The 19,812-nt window shown below is 46.0% G+C and overlaps 1 protein-coding gene across 2 annotated transcripts in view; it reads right to left on the bottom strand.

Annotated features, from left to right (window-relative positions):
• Window positions 1-19,812, bottom strand: part of cpamd8 (C3 and PZP like alpha-2-macroglobulin domain containing 8) — a 158,073-nt gene that overhangs the window by 99,363 nt on the left and 38,898 nt on the right. For both annotated transcript variants that reach the window (XM_060845992.1, XM_060845993.1), the window contains exons 8-13: window positions 18,651-18,764; window positions 15,817-15,901; window positions 5,872-5,980; window positions 4,472-4,699; window positions 1,861-2,031; window positions 1,141-1,269 (exon numbers count right to left, since the gene is read on the bottom strand). In XM_060845992.1, the coding sequence (XP_060701975.1) occupies window positions 1,141-1,269; window positions 1,861-2,031; window positions 4,472-4,699; window positions 5,872-5,980; window positions 15,817-15,901; window positions 18,651-18,764 (836 nt within the window). The remainder of the gene's footprint in view (window positions 1-1,140; window positions 1,270-1,860; window positions 2,032-4,471; window positions 4,700-5,871; window positions 5,981-15,816; window positions 15,902-18,650; window positions 18,765-19,812) is intronic.

Raw genomic sequence — 19,812 nt, 5'->3', positions numbered from 1 at the left:
TGAGGCAATATAAACTAAATTACACGATTTTAGAAAAGGTCATTAGCAGAGCCACCTTGAGGGAAGACAGTGGTGTACAGGTCATGTCACTGGGCTAGTAACCCAGAGGCTCTGGGAACATGAATTCAAATCCCACCATGGTAAATGATGAAATGTGGAATTCAGTAAATAAATCTGGATAATGAACTTAGTCTCAATAATGGTGATTGCAGATTCATTGTGTTCACAATAATTGGGCAATAAATGCTGACCAAGCCAACAGTGGCTCACATCCCATTTTTCAAAAATATTAACAATGTAGATAAATCTCAAAAGTGACAGAGCAAATCGAAAAGGCTGCTGCATAAAAATATTGGGGAGAGTTGGTTTATTACTAGAAGCATTGGGTCCAAAAGGCAGGAGGCCACATTAAGCAATGGTTTGCATTAACATTACAGGATTATATTAAATTGCAGAAACCCATCTTCAGGAAGGATGTCCAAAACCTGGAGATGATGCAGGTGGTTCCAGGCATGACCTGCATCAATTAATGTGGAGAAAATGAACAAGCTGGGATTGCTGCCCCTCGAACAGAGAGAAGCTGACGAGGAAACTCAATTGAGGTTGTTCAAAATCATGACAGGTTTTGATCGAGTAAATTAGGAGGAAATGTTTTCAGTGGCAGGAGGTTTGGGAAGCAGAGGGTGTTTGGTGATGGGGAGATGGGAAGAATTGTTTTTAAGCAGCGAGGTGGTGTGATCTGGACACTCAGTCGAACCAGTTTCAACAGGAACTTTCAGAAAAGAATTGAAGAAATGTGAGAACAGGAACAAAACTTGCAGGGTAGGGGGGGGAAAGAGTGGGTGAGCAAATGTATTGGATAAATGTTTCAAAAGATCCAGCACAGACACAATGGGCTGAACGGTCTCCTTGTGTACCATGAAATTCTTTCATTAGCATCAGGACTGGGGTGTCTGTGGGTTTTAACCTGCATTCTTTCATTCCCATTTCTGATTTGCTGCAGTGACTGGCTGGCTGACTGACTGCTTCAGAAACTGCTCTCCCCTTAGGTTCCCAGCCTGGAGCATTCTGGAAAAATGGAACTCCCAATTAAACTTGGAGTAACATGAATTGCCAATCACACATGGATTAATTGCTCACCTGGAGAGGTGTGTCAGGCCCCTGCAACTGAATATGGCACTTGCTCGGTGAGTACCAGCTGCTAATGGAGAGATAACTGGGAAGGTACTGGTCTCCAGCTGGTGTCCCATTAATAGCCGTCACCTTTGTCTGAGAAAAATGGAAAAATATATGATCATGGAGAGTGAATACATCTCAATAAATGAAGCAAGTTGAACGAGCAGTGTATCATTACACATTTAAATGTCATCTAGATCCAAGATTCCCCTACACAATGCTATATTTGGTCAAATACTGGGCAGGAAGAAAAAGCATGGAACACATACATGTTGCGCCTTATATCAACCTGCACATCCCTGGACACTATGGGTAATTTCCCATGGCCAATCCATCTTACCTGAACATCTTTGGACTGTGGGAGGAAGCCAGAGCACCCGGAGGAAACCCACAGACTCACAGGGATAATGTGCAAACCGCACATAGACACTCAAGAGTGGAAGTGAACCCAGGTACCTGGCACTGTGAGGCAGATATGCTAACCACTGAGCCACCGTACCACCCTAGAGTTTTGCAAGTGTGCGTCTGTACCCTAGTGTACACAGACACATATACATACATGCAGACATGCAGACACACACACACACACACACACACACACACACACACACGTGTGAACAATTGCAGTAGCCTCACACTCTCCTCCCTGATCCAGCCTCTCCGACTCACAGCAACCTCTCCTACCTCAAGCCAGACGTACTGGGCAGCAGTCGGAATGGACGGGATCTCAAACTCTACCCGGCTGTTCTCTGACACCAGCTCACTCGTGTACACGTTGTCCTTCGGAGTGAGCTCAGCTTTGATGCGCACGGTTATACCATCTGCAGGACTTCCGTCTGGATAGGTCACCTCCACCTGGGAAAACAAGACAAATACCTCAGCAAACTCTCAGTGGAGAGCAATGGGAAACGACAAAACAGATTCCCAGGGTCAACAATCCTCAACCTAAAATAATCATGAAGTGCAAAGTCCTCAAGGATTTGATACGGTGTTATCAAAGTGAATGCACAAGGAGACAGACAGATAGTGGTGACAGATAGGGGTGACAGTGAATCTAGTGAGTGACTGAACTGACTGTGGGCCATATTGAATGGATTCCCTTTGTTACTGTGACAACCAATGAAGCAGCGTCAACAATGAAGCTCTACTTCAAACAAAAACAGAAATTGCTGGAGAAACTCAACATGTCTGGCAGCACCTGTGGAGAGAGGAAACACAGAGTTAATGTTTCAGGTCCAGTGACCCTTGTCAGAACTGATAGGAGCTGAGAAAAGGTGGTATTTACGCTGATGAGGGAAAGGAGTGAGCAAACAGGTGGTGACATAGCCTTGTTCGGTTCTGAAGATAAATCATATCGAACTGAAAGGTTAACCCTGTTTCTCTCTCTCCACTGATGCTGCTAGGACCTGTGGAGTTTCTCCAGCAATTGCTGTTTTCCTGTTTCAGATCATCAGCATTCACAGTTCTTAGTTTTATTTTAAATAATGAGTTTGACCCAAATGTTGATGCATTTTCACCAAGAGTTGGCTGTGCTTATGGGCGTTATTGGTGAATGATAGGTGTGGCAATAGACTGTGATGTTCTGTGCAGTCAAATAGCTGATTGCTACAAAGAATGACTATTTGGGTAAATTTATGCCACAGTGTCCAGGGTACTAAGGGTTAAAATTTCCCCTGGATCCAGTAACCTGAGATCACTGGCTGGGTTTAGTCTCCACCAAATACTGAATGGACTGCTTATAAAACGCCAAACCTCTGACCAAACAGTGTCATCTACCCAGAGTTAATGAATGGGTTAAATCTTTCAATTTTACTCAGGAGTTTTACTCCGAATTTTATTTTATCCAGAGTGAAGCCCGGCAATTAGTGTCAGCAGTAATGAGCAGTGACTGTAGGATCTGGACTCTGCCTCTGTGCTGATCCCACAATCAGTGCATGTGCCAGTAATTAGCAGCAACCAGCAATACTCCATTCAGTCAGGATCTGGCACAGCTTCTGGGGTGATCACTGTCCTGGGTCTAGGGTAGTGTCTGTGTGTCCCATAGCTGCCAGTTCATTTACACATCATGCTCCAACACACACCCCACAATAAACAGAACCCCACCTTAGAGCACAGATGCGAGCATTGGGGCTGGAGGAAAGTAAGGAATTATTTTTACTATTTTAGGCTGGCGGAGGGGCCAGTGTCAATCTACCACACCTTGGTGCATGTTGGAATGCAGGCAGCGAGAGGTTTGAAAATCCTTCAACTGACAGAACAGGTAAGCTCACCCAATAAGTGGTGAAAACTGAAGTCTTGCGATTAAAAAGATACAGGCGAGGCTTTCAGCAACAGAAAAAATGAAGCTGGAACAAAGCTACACGGGTTTGTGGGGGGTGGACTAACTCGAATCCGATTGGAGGGGATGCTTGTGGACATTAACACGATGTGAACAGTCTGGACCGACCTTGGACAGCGACCAGGGCTGAGGGATCGAGTCAGTGACAAGGCAGGGGATTTTTTTTTAAATGGTCCCAGAAAAACATACTGCTTCAGTATTTCCCATATTTCATTGGGAACAGTTTCTGCTCAGCCAGTAGCCAATGTCAGACAAGAAATCTGTTAGAGATACTGGAGGTGTTGAGAGAGCAGATAGTGAGGCTGAGTTGGGTGCTGTCAGGATACATGTGAAAACTGACATGACATCAGTGAGAAGCAGTATGTCAAAGAAAGATAGAAGGGGCCAAGGGTAAATCTGTGAGCTCACCAGAGGTAATGTGCAGGAGCAGGAAGGAAAGCCAGTGCTGGTTGCCTCTGGCTAAGAACGGAAGCAGCTGAGAGTAGCCCGACAGACAGACTGAGTTATAGAGAGGTGCTGTTAGAGGAAGACAGTATGGTCATTGAGCCAGAGAGTAAGTGTGGGCGGCACGGTGGCACAGTGGTTAGCACTGCTGCCTCACAGCGCCTGAGACCTGGGTTCAATTCCCGACTCAGGCGACAGACTGTGTGGAGTTTGCACGTTCTCCCCGTGTCTGTGTGGGTTTCCTCCGGGTGCTCCGGTTTCCTCCCACAGTCCAAAGATGTGCGGGTCAGGTGAATTGGCCATGCTAAATTGCCTGTAGTGTTAGGTAAGGGGTAAATGTAGGGGTATGGTTGGGTTGCGCTTCGGCGGGTCAGTGTGGACTTGTTGGGCCGAAGGGACTGTTTCCACACTGTAAGTAATCTAATCTAAGTCAGTCCCATAGGATGCTACTTGTCTCCATTCAGTGGAAATGGTGCATTGGGATTGACCCCTTTCTCCCCCAGTGATGCTCACCTTGGCTTTATAGGGAAGACCCGGCTTGAACTGTTTGCGAGTGTCCTTTGAGTATTTGATATCGATGAGCTGCTTATGAACTGGGGTTGAGTCATCAAAGGTGGTCTGTTTACTGCCGTCCACAGTCACCACTGAGGCCCAAATGCTCACCGAACCTCGGAAATGATCCGGAACATCAACTGGCATCATCTCCTTCGCGCAAATCAGAAAAGTGGATGACCCATCAATCTGCAGAGGTCAAAGGTGAAGAGGTGAGGTATTGTGGTAAGCTTTGTTCATAAATACTTCGAATACAAGCAGTAAGGACATTACACTAACTCTTTATAAAATCAGTGTTTATCACTAAACTGCAGGATTGTGTCACATTCTGGGCACCTCACTTGAGAAACAATGTCAAGACCTGGGAGATGTGCAAACAGGATGTATTAGAGTGATACTAGGATTGAGGGGCTCAGTTACTGAATCTGGAGAAGTTACAGATTGTTCTCTATACAGGATGGCAATAGGAGTGTGTAACACACATACACAAGGGGACTGGTCAGAGTAAATCAGGAAAATACTGTTCCAAGTGATAGAGTTATGAATCAGTGAGTCAGATTTAGTGTAACAAGCAAAAAAGACAGAACTGGCAGGAGCAATTGTTTTTCAAACAAACAGTCAGTAGTTGTGATTGGAATGTGTTTGCTGAAACGATGGTAGAAAAGGGAATTGGGGAAATCCTCAAATTTGAAGTAGTGCAGAGCAATGGAGCAAACACTGAGGAAATGGGACAAGTTCGCACAGACCCTCTTGTGATCCGCAAGTCTGTGGTCAGTGACTCCCGATAAAACGACAGGGAGTTTTCAAGCATACTGCTAAAGACGTGTCAATGCTAACTTACTGGGTCACGGTATAACAGGACAGTAACATTACAAATCGTTTTCACAAACCCAGCACCAACCCAATAATAACAGTCAGAGTCTACTGAAAGGGAGATGGCATGCTACTACAGGATGGGTTTAATCCTGAGGAGATTGAACAGTGTAGAGGTAGCATCATTCTGTATCTAATCCCATGCTGTTGCTCTGCTGGGAGTGTTTAATGGGTACATCAAAGAGGGAGCTTTACCATTTATCTAACATCATGCTGCCCCGTCTGAAGGGTTTGTTGGGGGACAGTGTAAAGACAGCTTTACACTGTATCTAAGCCCTTGCTGTTCCTGTTCTGGGAATGTTTGATGGGAACAGGGTAGAGAGAACTTTACTTTCAGCGTAAGAGTGTAGAAGGAGCTTTACTCTGTATTTAGCGGATGTTGTTCTTGCCCTGGAAGGTTTTGGAAAATCCTGAAATGAGAAGTGATTTATTCTTATCACGCAGACAACGACGGTTATTCCATAATAACCAAATCTAGGATCGTGTACCTCCATTGTCTTCACCACAGGGTGTCCCAGCTCATGGCGATAGTAACCCACTCCATTTACTGTCATGTTCACCGTGAGCCTCCCCAACACTGGTTTCCCAAACGTGTATCTGGTGGACACAGAGAGGGCAGAGAGTTGACACACAGGATTAGTTGCTGCTGCTGGGTCCAGTGAACTATCTCGCCAAATATCATTAATGAAATATTCACATGAATTTTCAGATGGTCACCCATGACTATGAATTGTGGGGCATCCTTCCCCAAGGGACCCACTGATCACCTCATGTCCAATGTACTTTGCCTTAAAGTTTTGAAGCTCCCACTATCCTCATGGCCAGCCAAATTGTGTTTTTCAACCAACTGCGAGATAGAGAGGGATGTAAAAGAGCTGGGGGAGTTGCATTACTGATTCAGGAGAATGTCACAGTTGCACTTGGAAGGCTCATCAGAACTCAGGAATAAAGAAAGTGCAGTCACTATGATGGGGTTACAGTGTAGGCCTCCAACTAGCCAATGGGAGAGAGAGGAACACTTATGTAAGCAGGTCATGGAAAGATATAAATGCACCAGGGTGTTGTGGTGGGCGATTTAAACTTCCCCAATATTGACTAAGATTCTCTTAATGCTGGGGCTTTGATGGGGAAGAATTTGTAAGATGGCATCCAGGAGGGTTTCTTGAAACAATGTGTAGATAGTCTAACTGGGGAAGGAGCCATACGCGACTGTGTATTGGGAATGAGCCTGGCTAGGAAATCGTAGCTTCACTAGGGGAGCATTTTGGAAACAGTGGTCCTAATTCTGTCAGTTTTAAGATAGTCATGAATCAGGATAAGACTGGTCCTCAGCTGATGATGCTAAACTGGGGAAGGCTAATTACAACAGGGTTAGGCAGGAATGGGAGAAATTAAATTGGGGGCAGCTGTTTGATGGTGAATCCAAATCTGATATGTGGGAGTCTTTTAAAGGCCGGATGGTAGAGACATGTTGCTAAGGACGGCAAGATTTGGGAACCCTGGATGACAAAAGATATTGAAAAGAAAAAGGAAGCATACTTAAGGTTTAGGAAACAGAAATTAGACAAAGCCTTTGAGGAATATAAAAGAAACAGGAAAGAAAGTAAACAAGAAACTAGGAAGGCGAGGAAGAGGTCATAGAGTCATAGAGATGTACAGCATGGAAACACACCATTTAGTCCAACCCGTCCATGTCGACCAGATATCCCAACCCAATCCAGTCCCACCTGCCAGCCCCCGGCCCATATCCCTCCAAACCCTTCCTATTCATATACCCATCCAGGTGCCTCTTAAAATGTTGCAATTGTACCAGCCTCCACCACATCCTCTGGCAGCTCATTCCATACACGTGCCACCCTCTGTGTGAAAATGTTGCCCCTTAGGTCTCTTTTATATCTTTCCCCTCTCACCCTAAACCTATGCCCTCTAGTTCTCAACTCCCTGACTCCAGGGAAAAGACTTTGTCTATTTACCCTAGCCATGCCCTCATAATTTTGTAAACCTCTATAAGGTCACCCCTCAGCCTCCAACGCTCCAGGGAAAACAGCCCCAGCCTGTACAGGCTCTCCCTCTAGCTCAAATCCTCCAACCCTGGCAACATCCTTGTAAATCTTTTCTGAACCCTTTCAAGTTTCACAACATCTTTCTGATTGGAAGGAGACCAGAATTGCATGCAATATTCCAACAGTGGCCTAACCAAAGTCCTGTACAGCCGCAACATGACCTCCCAACTCCTGTACTCAATACTCTGACCAATAAAGGAAAGCATACCAAACGCTTTCTTCACTATCCTATTACCTGTGACTCTACTTTCAAGGAGCTATGAACCTGCACTCCAAGGCCTCTTTGTTCAGCAACACTCCCTTGGACTTACCATTAAGTGTATAAGTCCTAAGAGAAAGTGAGGACTGCAGATGCTGGAGATCAGAGCTTAAAAATGTGTTGCTGGAAAAGCGCAGCAGGTCAGGCAGCATCAAAGGAACAGGAAAATCAATGTATCGGGCATAAGCCCTTTTGCTTTCCCAAAATGCAGCATCTCACATTTATCCGAATTAAACTCCATCTGCCACTTCTCAGCCCATTGGCCCATCTGATCAAGATCCTGTTTTAATCTGAAGTAACCCCCTTCGCTGTCCACTACACCTCCAACTTTGATGTCATCTGCAAACTTACTAACTGTACCTCTTATGCTCACATCCAAATCATTTCTGTAAATGACAAAAAGTAGAGGACCCAGCACCGATCCTTGTGGCACTCCACTGGTCACAGGCGTCCAGTCTGAAAAACAACCCTCCACCACCACCCTCTGCCTCCTACCTTTGAGCCAGTTCTATATCCAAATGGCTAGTTCTCCCTGTATTCCATGAGATCTAACCTTGCTAATCAGTCTCCCATGGGGAACCTTGTCGAACTCCTTACTGAAGTCCATATAGATCACATCTACCGCTCTGCCCTCATTAATCCTCTTTGTTACTTCCTCAAAAAACTCAATCAAGTTTGTGAGACATGATTAAGGTAAGTCCCAAGGCATTTTATACTTATATAAGGAACAAATGGGTAGCAAGGGAAAGGGTAGATCTACTCAAGAATAAAGGAGGGAGCCACAGGAAGTGGGTGAGGTCTTTAATAAGTACATCACATTGCTATTCACCAAAAAGGACATGGATGATGGCACAACTGGGGAGGGGTATGTTGATCTTCTAGGGCATGTCAATATTAAGAAGGGAGTAGTGGGTGTCTTGAAAAACATTAAGGAAGGTAAGTTCCCAGTGCCTGATGAAATCTATTTGAGGATACGGGGGAGGCAATGGAAGAGATTACTGGGCCTTGACAGAGATGTTTGTATCCTCTTTAGCCACAGGTGAGGTGCCAGAAGACTGCAAATAACCAATGTCGTTCCTTTGTTTAAGGGTAACCGGGATAATTCGGGAAATTATAAGCCAGTGAACCTTACATCAGTGATGGGGAAATTATTGGAGAAAATTCTTAGGGACACTGCTTACTCACATTTGGAGAAGAATGGCCTTTTAGGGATAGTCAGTATGGCTTTGTGCAGGAACTTGACCAAAATCTTTGAGGAAGCAGCAAAGACGATTGATGAAGTTAGGGCTGTGGATGTTGTCTACATTTGACAAGGCTGCTCATGGTCAGCTGGTCCAGAAGATCAAGTCACATGGGATCCATGGTGAGTTCATAAGTTGGATACAAAACTGCCTTGATCATAGAAGACAGAGGGTGATTGTACAGGGGTGTTTTTCAGGAGGTCTGTGACCAGTGACCTTCCACAAGGATCACTGCTGGGACCTCTGACATTTGTAATAGTGAGGTGATGCATTTTGGGAGGTGAAATACAAGAGGAAAGTGCACAGTAAATGGTGGGACCCTGAGGAATACTGATACATAGAGGGATCTTGGGGTGCAAGTCCACCATTCCCTGAAAGTGGTAACACGACTTGATAAGATGGTAAGGAAGGCAAGTGACATGCTTACCTTCATCAGTTGAGACACTGAGTATAAAAGTTGGCAAGTCATGTTACAGCCGTATAAGGGTTTAGTTAGGCCCACATGTGGAGTAGCATGTGCACTTTTGGCCGCCACATAACAGGAAGGATGTGGAGGCTTTAGAGAGGGTGCAGGGAGATTTACCAGGATGTTGCTTGAATCGGAGTGTATCAATTGAGTTTTCGAGGCTGAGGTGCGACCAGATAGAGGTGTACAAAATTCTGAGAGGTACAGATCAGGGGGACAGTCAGTCTTTTTCCCAGGGTTTAAATGCCAAATATTAGGCAGCATAGCTTTAAGGTGGGGGTGGGGAGAGAGTTTAAAGGAGATGTGTGAAGCAAGTTCTTTTTCACTCAGAGGGTGATAGGTGCCTGGAACATGCTGCCAGGGAAGGTGGTAGAAGCAGATACAATAAGAACATTTAAGAGGCACCTGGACCGGCAGGGAATTATGAGATACTAACCATGTGTAGGCAGATGGTGATAGTTTAGAATGGCATCATGGTTGGTATAGATACGTTGGGCCGAAGGGCCTGTTCCTCTGCTGTACTATACTGTTCTACATTCAATTCATCCTGTGCACAGCTTGAGGAGACTCAACTTCATTTTCAGAAAGTACTTGATCAATATCACGTGCTAGGCTATTTAGTAAGTTGAGCCCATGGTGTTTAGGTTTATCAGCATGGGCTAGAGGGTTGACTAATGGAGTGTCACAGGGATCAGGGTCACAATTATTTCCAATATTTATTAATGACTTGGATGAGGAAAATGAATGTATTGTCAGTAAGTTTGCAGGTGGAGAGGTGAGTGGGGAAGATGACATAAAACTTCTGCAGAGGGACATTAATAGGTTGAGTGAGTGGACAACAACTTGACAGATAGAATAGAATGTGAGAAACTGTGAGGTTATGCACTTTGTCAGGAAGAATAAAAGAGCTGAATATTATTTAAATGGAGAAAGACTGCAGGAAGCTGCACACGGAGGGATTTGGGAGGATTTGTGCATGAATCCACAGGTGGATCAGCTGGTAACAGGGACAGCAAATGGAATGTTAGCCTTTATTTCTAAGGGAATACAGTATGAATGTATTTTGCTAAAATTATACCACAGCTGGAATAATGTGAATACATTTTAGTCCCTTATTTAAGTAGCGATTTTATAGAACCATAGAATCTCTACAGTGTGGGAGCAGGCCATTCAGCCCATCAAATACACATCAACCCTCTGAAGACTATCCCAGCCAGACCAAGCCCATCACTGTACTCCTGAATTTCCCATGGTAAATCCACTTAGCCTGCACATCTTTGGACTCATTAGTAATGAGAAAAATGAAATTGTGGTCACAGAGCACCTTCCCAGGTAAAGATTCCTAACACTCAATACATTAACTTCTAGTCTGGTAGAATCAGCATTTGTAAGATAGAGGGGCACAATTAGACCATTCAGCCCATTACGTTTGCTAAAATTCAATCATGGTTGGTGTTTCTCACCTCCAATCTCCTGCCTTCTCCCCATAATTCTCAATCCCCTTACTAATCAAAAATGGTAGGCTGACGGAGAAAGTGAAGTCGCATGGGGTCCAGGGTGTACGAGCTAGCTGGATAGAGAACGGGCTGGGCAACAAGAGACAGAGAGTAGGAGTGGAAGAGAGTTTCTCAAATGAAGAACTGTGAGCAATGGTGTACCACAGGGATCCGTGCTGGGACCTCTGTTATTTGTGATAAGCATCAATGATCTGGAGGGAAGTATAGGTGATCTGACTAGCAAGTTTGCAGATTACTAAGATTGGTGGAGTAGCAGATAGTGAAGGGGACTGTCAGAGAATGCAGAGGAATATAGATAGCTTGGAGAGATGGGCGGAGAAATGGCAGATGGAGTTTAATCCGGGCAAATGTGAGGGATGCATTTTGGAAGATCCAATTCAACAGCAAACTATACAGTAAATGGAAAAGCCCTGGGGAAAACAAATGTACAGAGAGATCTGGGTATTCAGGTCCATTGTTCCCTGAAGGTGGCAACACAGGTCAATAGAGTGGTCAAGAAGGCATACAGCATGCTTTCCTTCATCGACCGGGGTATTGAGTACAAGAGTTGGCAGGTCATGTTACAGTTGTATAGGACTTTGGTTCAGCCACGTTTGGAATACTGCGTACAGTTCTGGTCGCCACATTACCAAAACGATGTGGATGCTTTGGAGAGGAGGTTCAACAGGATGTTGCCTGGTATGGAGGGTGCTAGCTATGAAGAGACGTTGAGTAGATTAGGATTGTTTTCATTGGAAAGATTGAGGTTGAGGGGGGACCTGATTGAGGTATACAAAATCATGAGAGGTATAGACAGGTTGAATAGCAAGAAGCTTTTTCCCAAAGAGGGGGAGCTCAATTACTAGGGGGTCACGAGTTCAAAGTGAGAGGAGAAAAGTTTTAGGGACATCTGCGTGAAAAGTTCTTTATGCAGAGGGTGGTGGGTGCCTGGAACACATTGCCAGCGGAGGTGGTAGAGGGGACCATGATAGCTTCATGTAATATATATCCAGACAGCTACATGAATGGGCTGGGAGCAGAGTGATACAATAGACAATAGACAATAGGTGCAGGAGTAGGCCATTCAGCCCTTCGAGCCTGCACCGCCATTCAATATGATCATGGCCGATCATTCCTAATCAGTATCCGCTTACTGCCTTATCTCCATAACCCTTGATTCCACTATCCTTGAGAGCTCTATCCAACTCTTTCTTAAATGAATCCAGAGACTGGGCCTCCACTGTCCTCTGGGGCAGAGCATTCCACACAGCCACCACTCTCTGGGTGAAGAAGTTTCTCCTCATCTCTCTCCTAAATGGTCTACCCCGTATTTCTAAGTTGTGTCCTCTGGTTCAGCACTCACCCATCAGCGGAAACATGTTTCCTGCTGCCAGAGTGTCCAATCCTTTCATGATCTTATATGTCTCAATCAGATCCCCCCTCAGTCTTCTAAACTCAAGGGTATACAAGCCCAGTCGCTTCAGTCTTTCAGTGTAGGGTAATCCCTCCATTCCAGGAATTGACCTCGTGAACCTATGCTGCACTCCCTCATTAGCCTCAAATTTGGCGACCAGAACTGCACACAGTACTCCAGGTGTGGTCTCACCAGGGCCCTGTACAACTGCAGAAGCACCTCTTTGCTTCTATACTCAATCCCTCTTGTTATGAAGGCCAGCATGCTATTAGCCTTCTTCACTACCTGCTGTACCTGCATGCTTGCCTTCATTGACTGGTGTACAAGAACACCCAGATCTCTCTGTACTGCCCCTTTACCTAACTTAATTCCATTGAGGTAGTTATCTGCCTTCCTGTTCTTGCCACCAAAGTGGATAACCATACATTTATCCAGATTAAACTGCATCTGCCATGCATCTGCCCACTCACCTAACTTGTCCAGGTCACCCTGTAATCTCCTAACATCCTCATCACATTTCACTCTGCCACCCAGCTTTGTATCATCAGCAAATTTGCTAATGTTATTGCTGATACCATCTTCTATATTATTAACATATATTGTAAAAAGCTGCGGTCCCAGCACGGATCCCTGCGGTACCCCACTGGTCACTGCCTGCCATTCCGAAACGGAGCCGTTTATCACTACCCTTTGTTTCCTATCAGCCAACCAAATTTCAATCCAATCTAGTACTGTGCCCCCAATACCATGCACCCTAAGTTTACTCACTAACCTCCTATGTGGAACTTTATCAAAAGCTTTCTGCAAGTCCAGGTACACTACATCTACTGGATCTCCCTCGTCCATCTTCAGAGTTACATCCTCAAAAAACTCCAGAAGATTAGTCAAGCACGATTTCCCCTTCATAAATCCATGCTGACTCTGTCCTATCCTGTTACTACTATCCAGATGTGCCGTAATCTCATCCTTTATAATAGACTCCAGCATCTTTCCCACCACTGAGGTCAGACTAACTGGTCTATAACTTCCTGCTTTCTCTCTCCCACCTTTCTTCAAAAGTGGTATGACATTAGCCACTATCCAATCCTCAGATACAGATCCTTGGAAAACAGGTGACAGGTTTAGTTAGAGGATCTGGATTGGCGCAACAAGGGCCTGTTCTTGTGCTGTAATTTTCTTTGTTCTTTGGTCTAATCTTTCTCTGTCTTAAATACACACAATGACTTGGCTTCCATAGCCCTCTACAGCAATGAGTTCCATATAGTCCCCAACCTCTAGCTGAAGAAAATCCTCCTCATCTCAGTTCAAAAGAGACAGCCCTTCTAAGGCTGTGCCCTCAGGTCCTAGTCACTCCTTCTGGTGGAAACATCTTCTCCACGTCCACTCTACCCAGGCCTCTCAGTATCCAGTAAGTTGCAATCAGATCCCATCCTTCTCAACTGAAGGGTGCAAACCCAAAATTTTCAACCATTCCTCATATTGCACTGGAGAAAGTCCAGAGGAAGTTCACAAAGCTGATTATTTGTGGAAGGACTGACATATTTGAGGAATTTGGGGGGGCTTCCAACTCTGGCAGATCTGGAGACTGTACTCATTCGAGTTTAGAAGAATGAGAGGTGACCTTATTGAAACATACAAGGTTTTCAGAAGGGGGCTTGGCGGGTAAATATGGAAGGGTTGTTTCCCCTTGTGGGAGAGTCTAGGACCAGAAGGCAGCATCTCAAAAGATGCAGTTGCCCAGTAATGACTGGCAAAAGGAGGAATTTCTACTTATGGATGGTGAATCATTGGAATTCTTCACCCCAAAGGGCTGCTGAACTGGGTCATTAACTACATTCAAACTGAGATAGACAGATTATGGGGCAGAAGCAAGAAAGTGCAGTTATGGATTGCCAGGTTAGCCACAATCTCACTAAATGGTAGAGGAGAGTTGATGGGCTGAATGGTCAATTTCTGGTCCAGTGTCGTATGCCCTTTTAGATTGCTTCTGACCATGGTGTGTGCGTTTGTGTCGATGAGGGGTGGGTGTCTCTCTGTGAAGGGTGTGGAGTCTCTATGCTGGGGTGTGTGTCTGTACGTGGGGGGGTGTCTGTACGTGGGGGGGGTGTCTGTACGTGGGGGGGGGCGTCTCTACGTGGGGGGGCGTCTCTACGTGGGGGGGGCGCGTCTCTACGTGGGGGGGCGTCTCTACGTGGGGGGGCGTCTCTACGTGGGGGGGGCGTCTCTACGTGGGGGCAGGTCTCTAAGTGGGGGCACGTCTCTACATGGAGGGCATCTATGTTAGGGGTGTGTGTATGAGGAGGTGTGGTGTCTCTGTGTGGGGGTTGTCTGTATGTGGGGGGGGTGTCTCTACATGGGGGCGGGGTGTCTCTACGTGGGGGATGGGGAGGTTGACTGTACAAGGGGATAAACCTTAAAGCACAGCTAGGCCATCCTAAGGTGAGATCAGGAAAAACATTTCCCACAGAGAGGATTGGTAATGTGAGTGCCTTTCCCTGCAGCTACCCAAGAGCTGTGAAAGCTGGGGGAGGGGGGACCTTAACACAAGATGGGTCTATCTTCGTCAGGTACAGGTACTGGAGCAAGGATGTTGCAGGTGGGCAGATGCAGTTAAGATAGAACATTACAGCGCAGTACAGGCCCTTTGGCCCTCGATGCTGTGCCAACCTTTTATCCTACATAGTTGAGAGAGAGAGAGAGAGAGAGAGAGACAGCTAGCAAAAGAGAGCACCAGAAAGAGTGCACAAGAAAACAACAGAGTGAGCAAGAGAGAGTAACAGTGCAAGAGAGCGAGTATGCATGAGATCAACAAAGTGAGTGTGCGAGACAGTGACAGAAGACGTGCGAGAGACAGAATAACCAGGCAACAAGAGTGAGCAAGAGTGACAGAGGTCTTAGATTAGATTAGATTAGATTACCTGTGTGGAAGCAGGCCATTTGGCCCAACAAGCCCACACTGACCCTTCAAACAGTAATCTACACGGATCCATTCCCCTACGCTATATTTAAGCCTGACTAATGCGCCTAACCTACACATCCCTGAACACCAAGGGCAATTCAGCATGACCAATTCATCTAATCTGCACATCCTTAGATTGTGGGAGGAAACCCATGCACACATGGGGAGAATGTGCAAACTCCACACAGTCGCCCGAGGCTGGAATCGAACCCGGGTCCCTGGCGCTGTGTGGCAGCAGTGCTAACCACTGAGCCACTGTGCTGCCTGCAAGCCTCCAGGATGTGAAACTGAACCCAGCACACACCCCAAAATCCCCAAAACCCTTGTGGACCTGGAGACTGTCTGGAAAATCCCGTTAAGTTTCTAATCACTGTCAATGGAAGGCCATTAATGAGTTTAATTGGCCCTCTCACATTGTGCCTGGAGCTGGGAACTGGCCCCAGCCAATGCAAATGTCCACTGTGTCTCACATCCCTCTCTGCACCCCTCCCCGGGCTCAAATACCCCAAGGGCTTTTACAAACTGCACAGCTCACCTGGCACGGACACATCCTTCCTCACAGCTGTTCAGATCTCGGATGTACCTGGGCGGATCAATGACCAGTTCAAACTTTGGTAAAACTACAAACAGAAATAACAAGTCAACGCTGAGCTCAAAGGGAAATGGTTTTACACTAAGCATCCACTCTCCAAGGGAATATCTCCCTAATTTACACCAGAGTATTACTCACCCAATACCATGCAGCACAGTAGCAATCCCCAGGTTTCCCAGAGCCCTGCAAAATTCTTCTTTGCAAGTGCTGCCCCAATTCCCAATTGAATATTCAACAAAATCTGCTTCCACCACTCTCTCAGGCAGCACCTTTCAGATGAATGGGCTTCAAGTGATTCCTCAAGCTGCCTGATATTTTACCAATCGTCTTCAATCTATCCCCTCTGGATACTGACCCTCACCACCATTCCAGTAAATCTCAATCTGATTTCACCATCTCGCCTGCACATCCTACAGACAGTGAATGATTGTTGTTTAAGATTCTCATGGCCAGCATTTGGCTCTGCTTGGGTTCTCTGGTTAGATTAGCTGCCATTAACCCACACTGCAATACCGACCTGTGGAGCTTCCTAGTGTTTGATATGGACAGTGTACAGGGCGCATGACTTTCCATTTAAAAGAGTAGAGAGAGTTTTACTTTGTACGTAACCCTATGTGCTTTCCTTGTGCTGGGAGTGTTTGATGTTGATGTTCAGTCCTATTACAAACCGGAATTGGAAAAACTGGGATCTTTATTTATCTCATCGAAGAAAAGGAAACTGACAGTGAAGCAAAGTTTAACCAATACTGCATTAACCAGAGAAGTGGAGTTTCTGTGTTTCTCTCTGGTGTTGCTAGGGTCCTGTCCATGACTTCTGCTATTTCTCCCCTACATCATCCAAAGGCAAAGAGTTGGTTTTCACGTGTGCACTGTGGACACCCAGCTCTCTCTCACCACCATCACCTCCATTCCTCCACCATCTCTAAATGATCAGAATAGGATCCAACGCCCAGTTAGGGATAGGCAGAGATTCCTTCCAGTTACAAATAGTGAAGGCTTACAGCCATTGCTTGTAGTGTTCCCAGCAACCTCCATGTCCCAGCTACAAACACCAACACCCTTCCTGTGGACTATTTGAGGCTGAAACACTCTCCTCACAAACACAACATGTCACTACAGCTTCTTTCTCACTCTGTAACATTGCCCATTTCTGTGTTATCTCAGCTCAGCTGTGGCTCATAACCCCATCCTCACCCTCATCACATCAACACTTCATTACTCCAAACCTTTGGGGTCACCTGACTACCCTTTGAGAAACTGAAGAGTGTCCAAAACCCATGCCCTAACCCAACACCATGTCCCACACTCAAGCCCGTCTGTGTTCACTGGCCTCTGCTGGGTTCCCAGTTATTTTAAATTTTTTATTCTTGTTTCCAGTTCTATCTAATCCCCACGTCCCTATCTCTGTAATTTCCACCACCCATCAATCCTCGGAAATCTCTGTGCTCCTTTAATCCCGGCCCTTTGATCCCCTGATTTTAACCACTGTCCAACTGCAGCCATGCCTTAAGCAGCCTGGGTCCCAAACTTTGGAATTTGTCCTAAAACCTCACTGCCTGCCTCTCTTTTTAACACTTACCCATTTCACCAAACTGTTTGGTCAATGACCTTAAATCGCCTCAGTGCTGAACCTCGTCTGATTGTCTAATGTAGAGATGTGAGACATTGCAAGGGTGGACAGATTGCAGAGATTTGAAGGGGACAAGGTCAGGGAAGGATTTGAAATCAAAAAAGGAGAATCTTTATCATATCAAACTGTGCCCAAGTGGGAGCCAGGCCCAGTGCTTCAAGGGTATTGTGATGGGAATTTGATCAAGTTAGGATTTGGGCAAGAGTTTGGGAATAAGTTCAAGCCAGATGGTAGTTGAAGAGAATACAGGAAGAGGTTGTTAAATGGAATGGAGATTGGGTTTATATAACAAGGCCCTCAGCCGAGAGTCTGGTATCTCTCGTTTGCATTGGCACAAGGTCAGGGGTTAAAGTTCACTTCCCTTCATGACCCCTCCCGCAAACTGGAATCATTCCTAAAGCAAAAAACATGGAAGAGAGAAAAATAAAAGCGAGAAAGACAAAGAGCAAAACAAAAGAGGGAGAAAGAAAATTAGAGAGAGAGAGAAAAGACAGAAATGATGATGATAGGATGAGGTCATGGGGGGGTCGGAGGTGAGGATACATTGACTGAAATGCAAACCAGGGCTAAATCAGGTGGGATAGAAAGGAGGTTAGAGACCAGAGGGAGTCATCCCAGACAGAAAGACACAAAATGTTGAGCAGAGTAGTGAGTGAGCCAGTGACACTGCCACCATCTTCAAAAGGTCACAGTTAAAGTGGAATTGGAATCAATGAATACCTTCACTAAAACCCACTGCCTGGACTCTCTAACCTTCAGACTCAATGGAGCCAATCAGAAGCCACTCATCTCCCTCTGCTCAACAAAATTTAACTAACAGCATTTGGTTACTAGAGTAACATGCTTTCAGTGAATTAAAAACAAAGTGTGCCTCTTGGGTAATACTGCTGCCAAAATAACTAGGAAACCAATCGAGCAATGTTATAGTTCTGTTTACGTTGGAGCCTACAGCCTCAGTGTGCGGCAGCCATCGAGTCAGGAATTCCCTGCTCTGTGCATCACTTCCTCACTGAACTCTCAGGGCAGCACCAACATATCACCAAACTCCACCCTGCTGCAAGATCACACAACACACCACGCTGTCTGCTCTGTTGGTTCACCAGCTGAGACAGGATACAGATTAAAACAAACTGTGAGACGCACTCACCATATCGCTGAACTTCAAAGGTTTTATTGTAGCTGTAACCCTGCAGCTGTACGAATATCATCCACTGTCCCAGCACAGGCTGCTCTGACAGTGGAAAGCTCATATTTACAACGCCTGAAATAAAGCAAAGACAAGTGATTATTTTTCTGGAGACAGTGGGACTTGTCATACAATAAACATGTTCTAAATGAATCTTCAATTACACGGGAACCCCCCGGAATTCTGGTGAGCACTATGAGGGACGTCAGACACACTGTGCTGAGTATCTATCCATGGTCCCACTCACACCAAGAGGAGCCAACCATCAGTTAGGTCATGTCTGAAAACGCAGCCTGACATTGGGGCCATAGATTGAGCAGAAAGGTGAAGCTGAGCAACAAGCTCTCTGCAGGAGTAAAGCCTCCCATTACACCCTCATACCCCCTCTCACACTCGTATACATACCCCCTCACACACCGACCCCTCTCTCCCACACACACACCCTCACATATACCCCACCACACACACACACACACACACACACACACACACACACACACACACACACACACATACACACACACACACACACACACACACATTTACACCACCACACACACACACACACGCACACACATTTACACCACCACACACACTCACACACACACCCTCACACACACACATTTACACCACCACACACACACACACCCTCTCTCACACACACATTTACACCACCACACACACCCTCACACACACATTTACACCACCACACACACCCTCACACACACACCCTCACACACACATTTACACCACACACACCCTCACACACACACCCTCACACACACATTTACCCCACCACACACACACCCTCACACACACATTTACCCCACCACACACACACACCCTCACACACACACCCATATACCCCACCACACACACACACCCTCCCACACACACCCATATACCCCACCACACACACACACACCCTCCCACACACACACACACACATACCCCACCACACACACACACCCTCCCACACACACACACATACCCCACCACACACACACACATATACCCCACCACACACACACACATATACCCCACCACACACACACACACATACCCCACCACACACACACACACATACCCCACCACACACACACACACACACCCCACCCTAGCA

Source organism: Hemiscyllium ocellatum, chromosome 28, assembly GCF_020745735.1.
Source record: "Hemiscyllium ocellatum isolate sHemOce1 chromosome 28, sHemOce1.pat.X.cur, whole genome shotgun sequence".
Lineage (NCBI taxonomy): Eukaryota > Metazoa > Chordata > Chondrichthyes > Orectolobiformes > Hemiscylliidae > Hemiscyllium > Hemiscyllium ocellatum.
The sequence above is the reverse complement of the archived record's forward strand: the minus strand, read 5'-3'. Positions and strand labels throughout refer to the sequence as shown.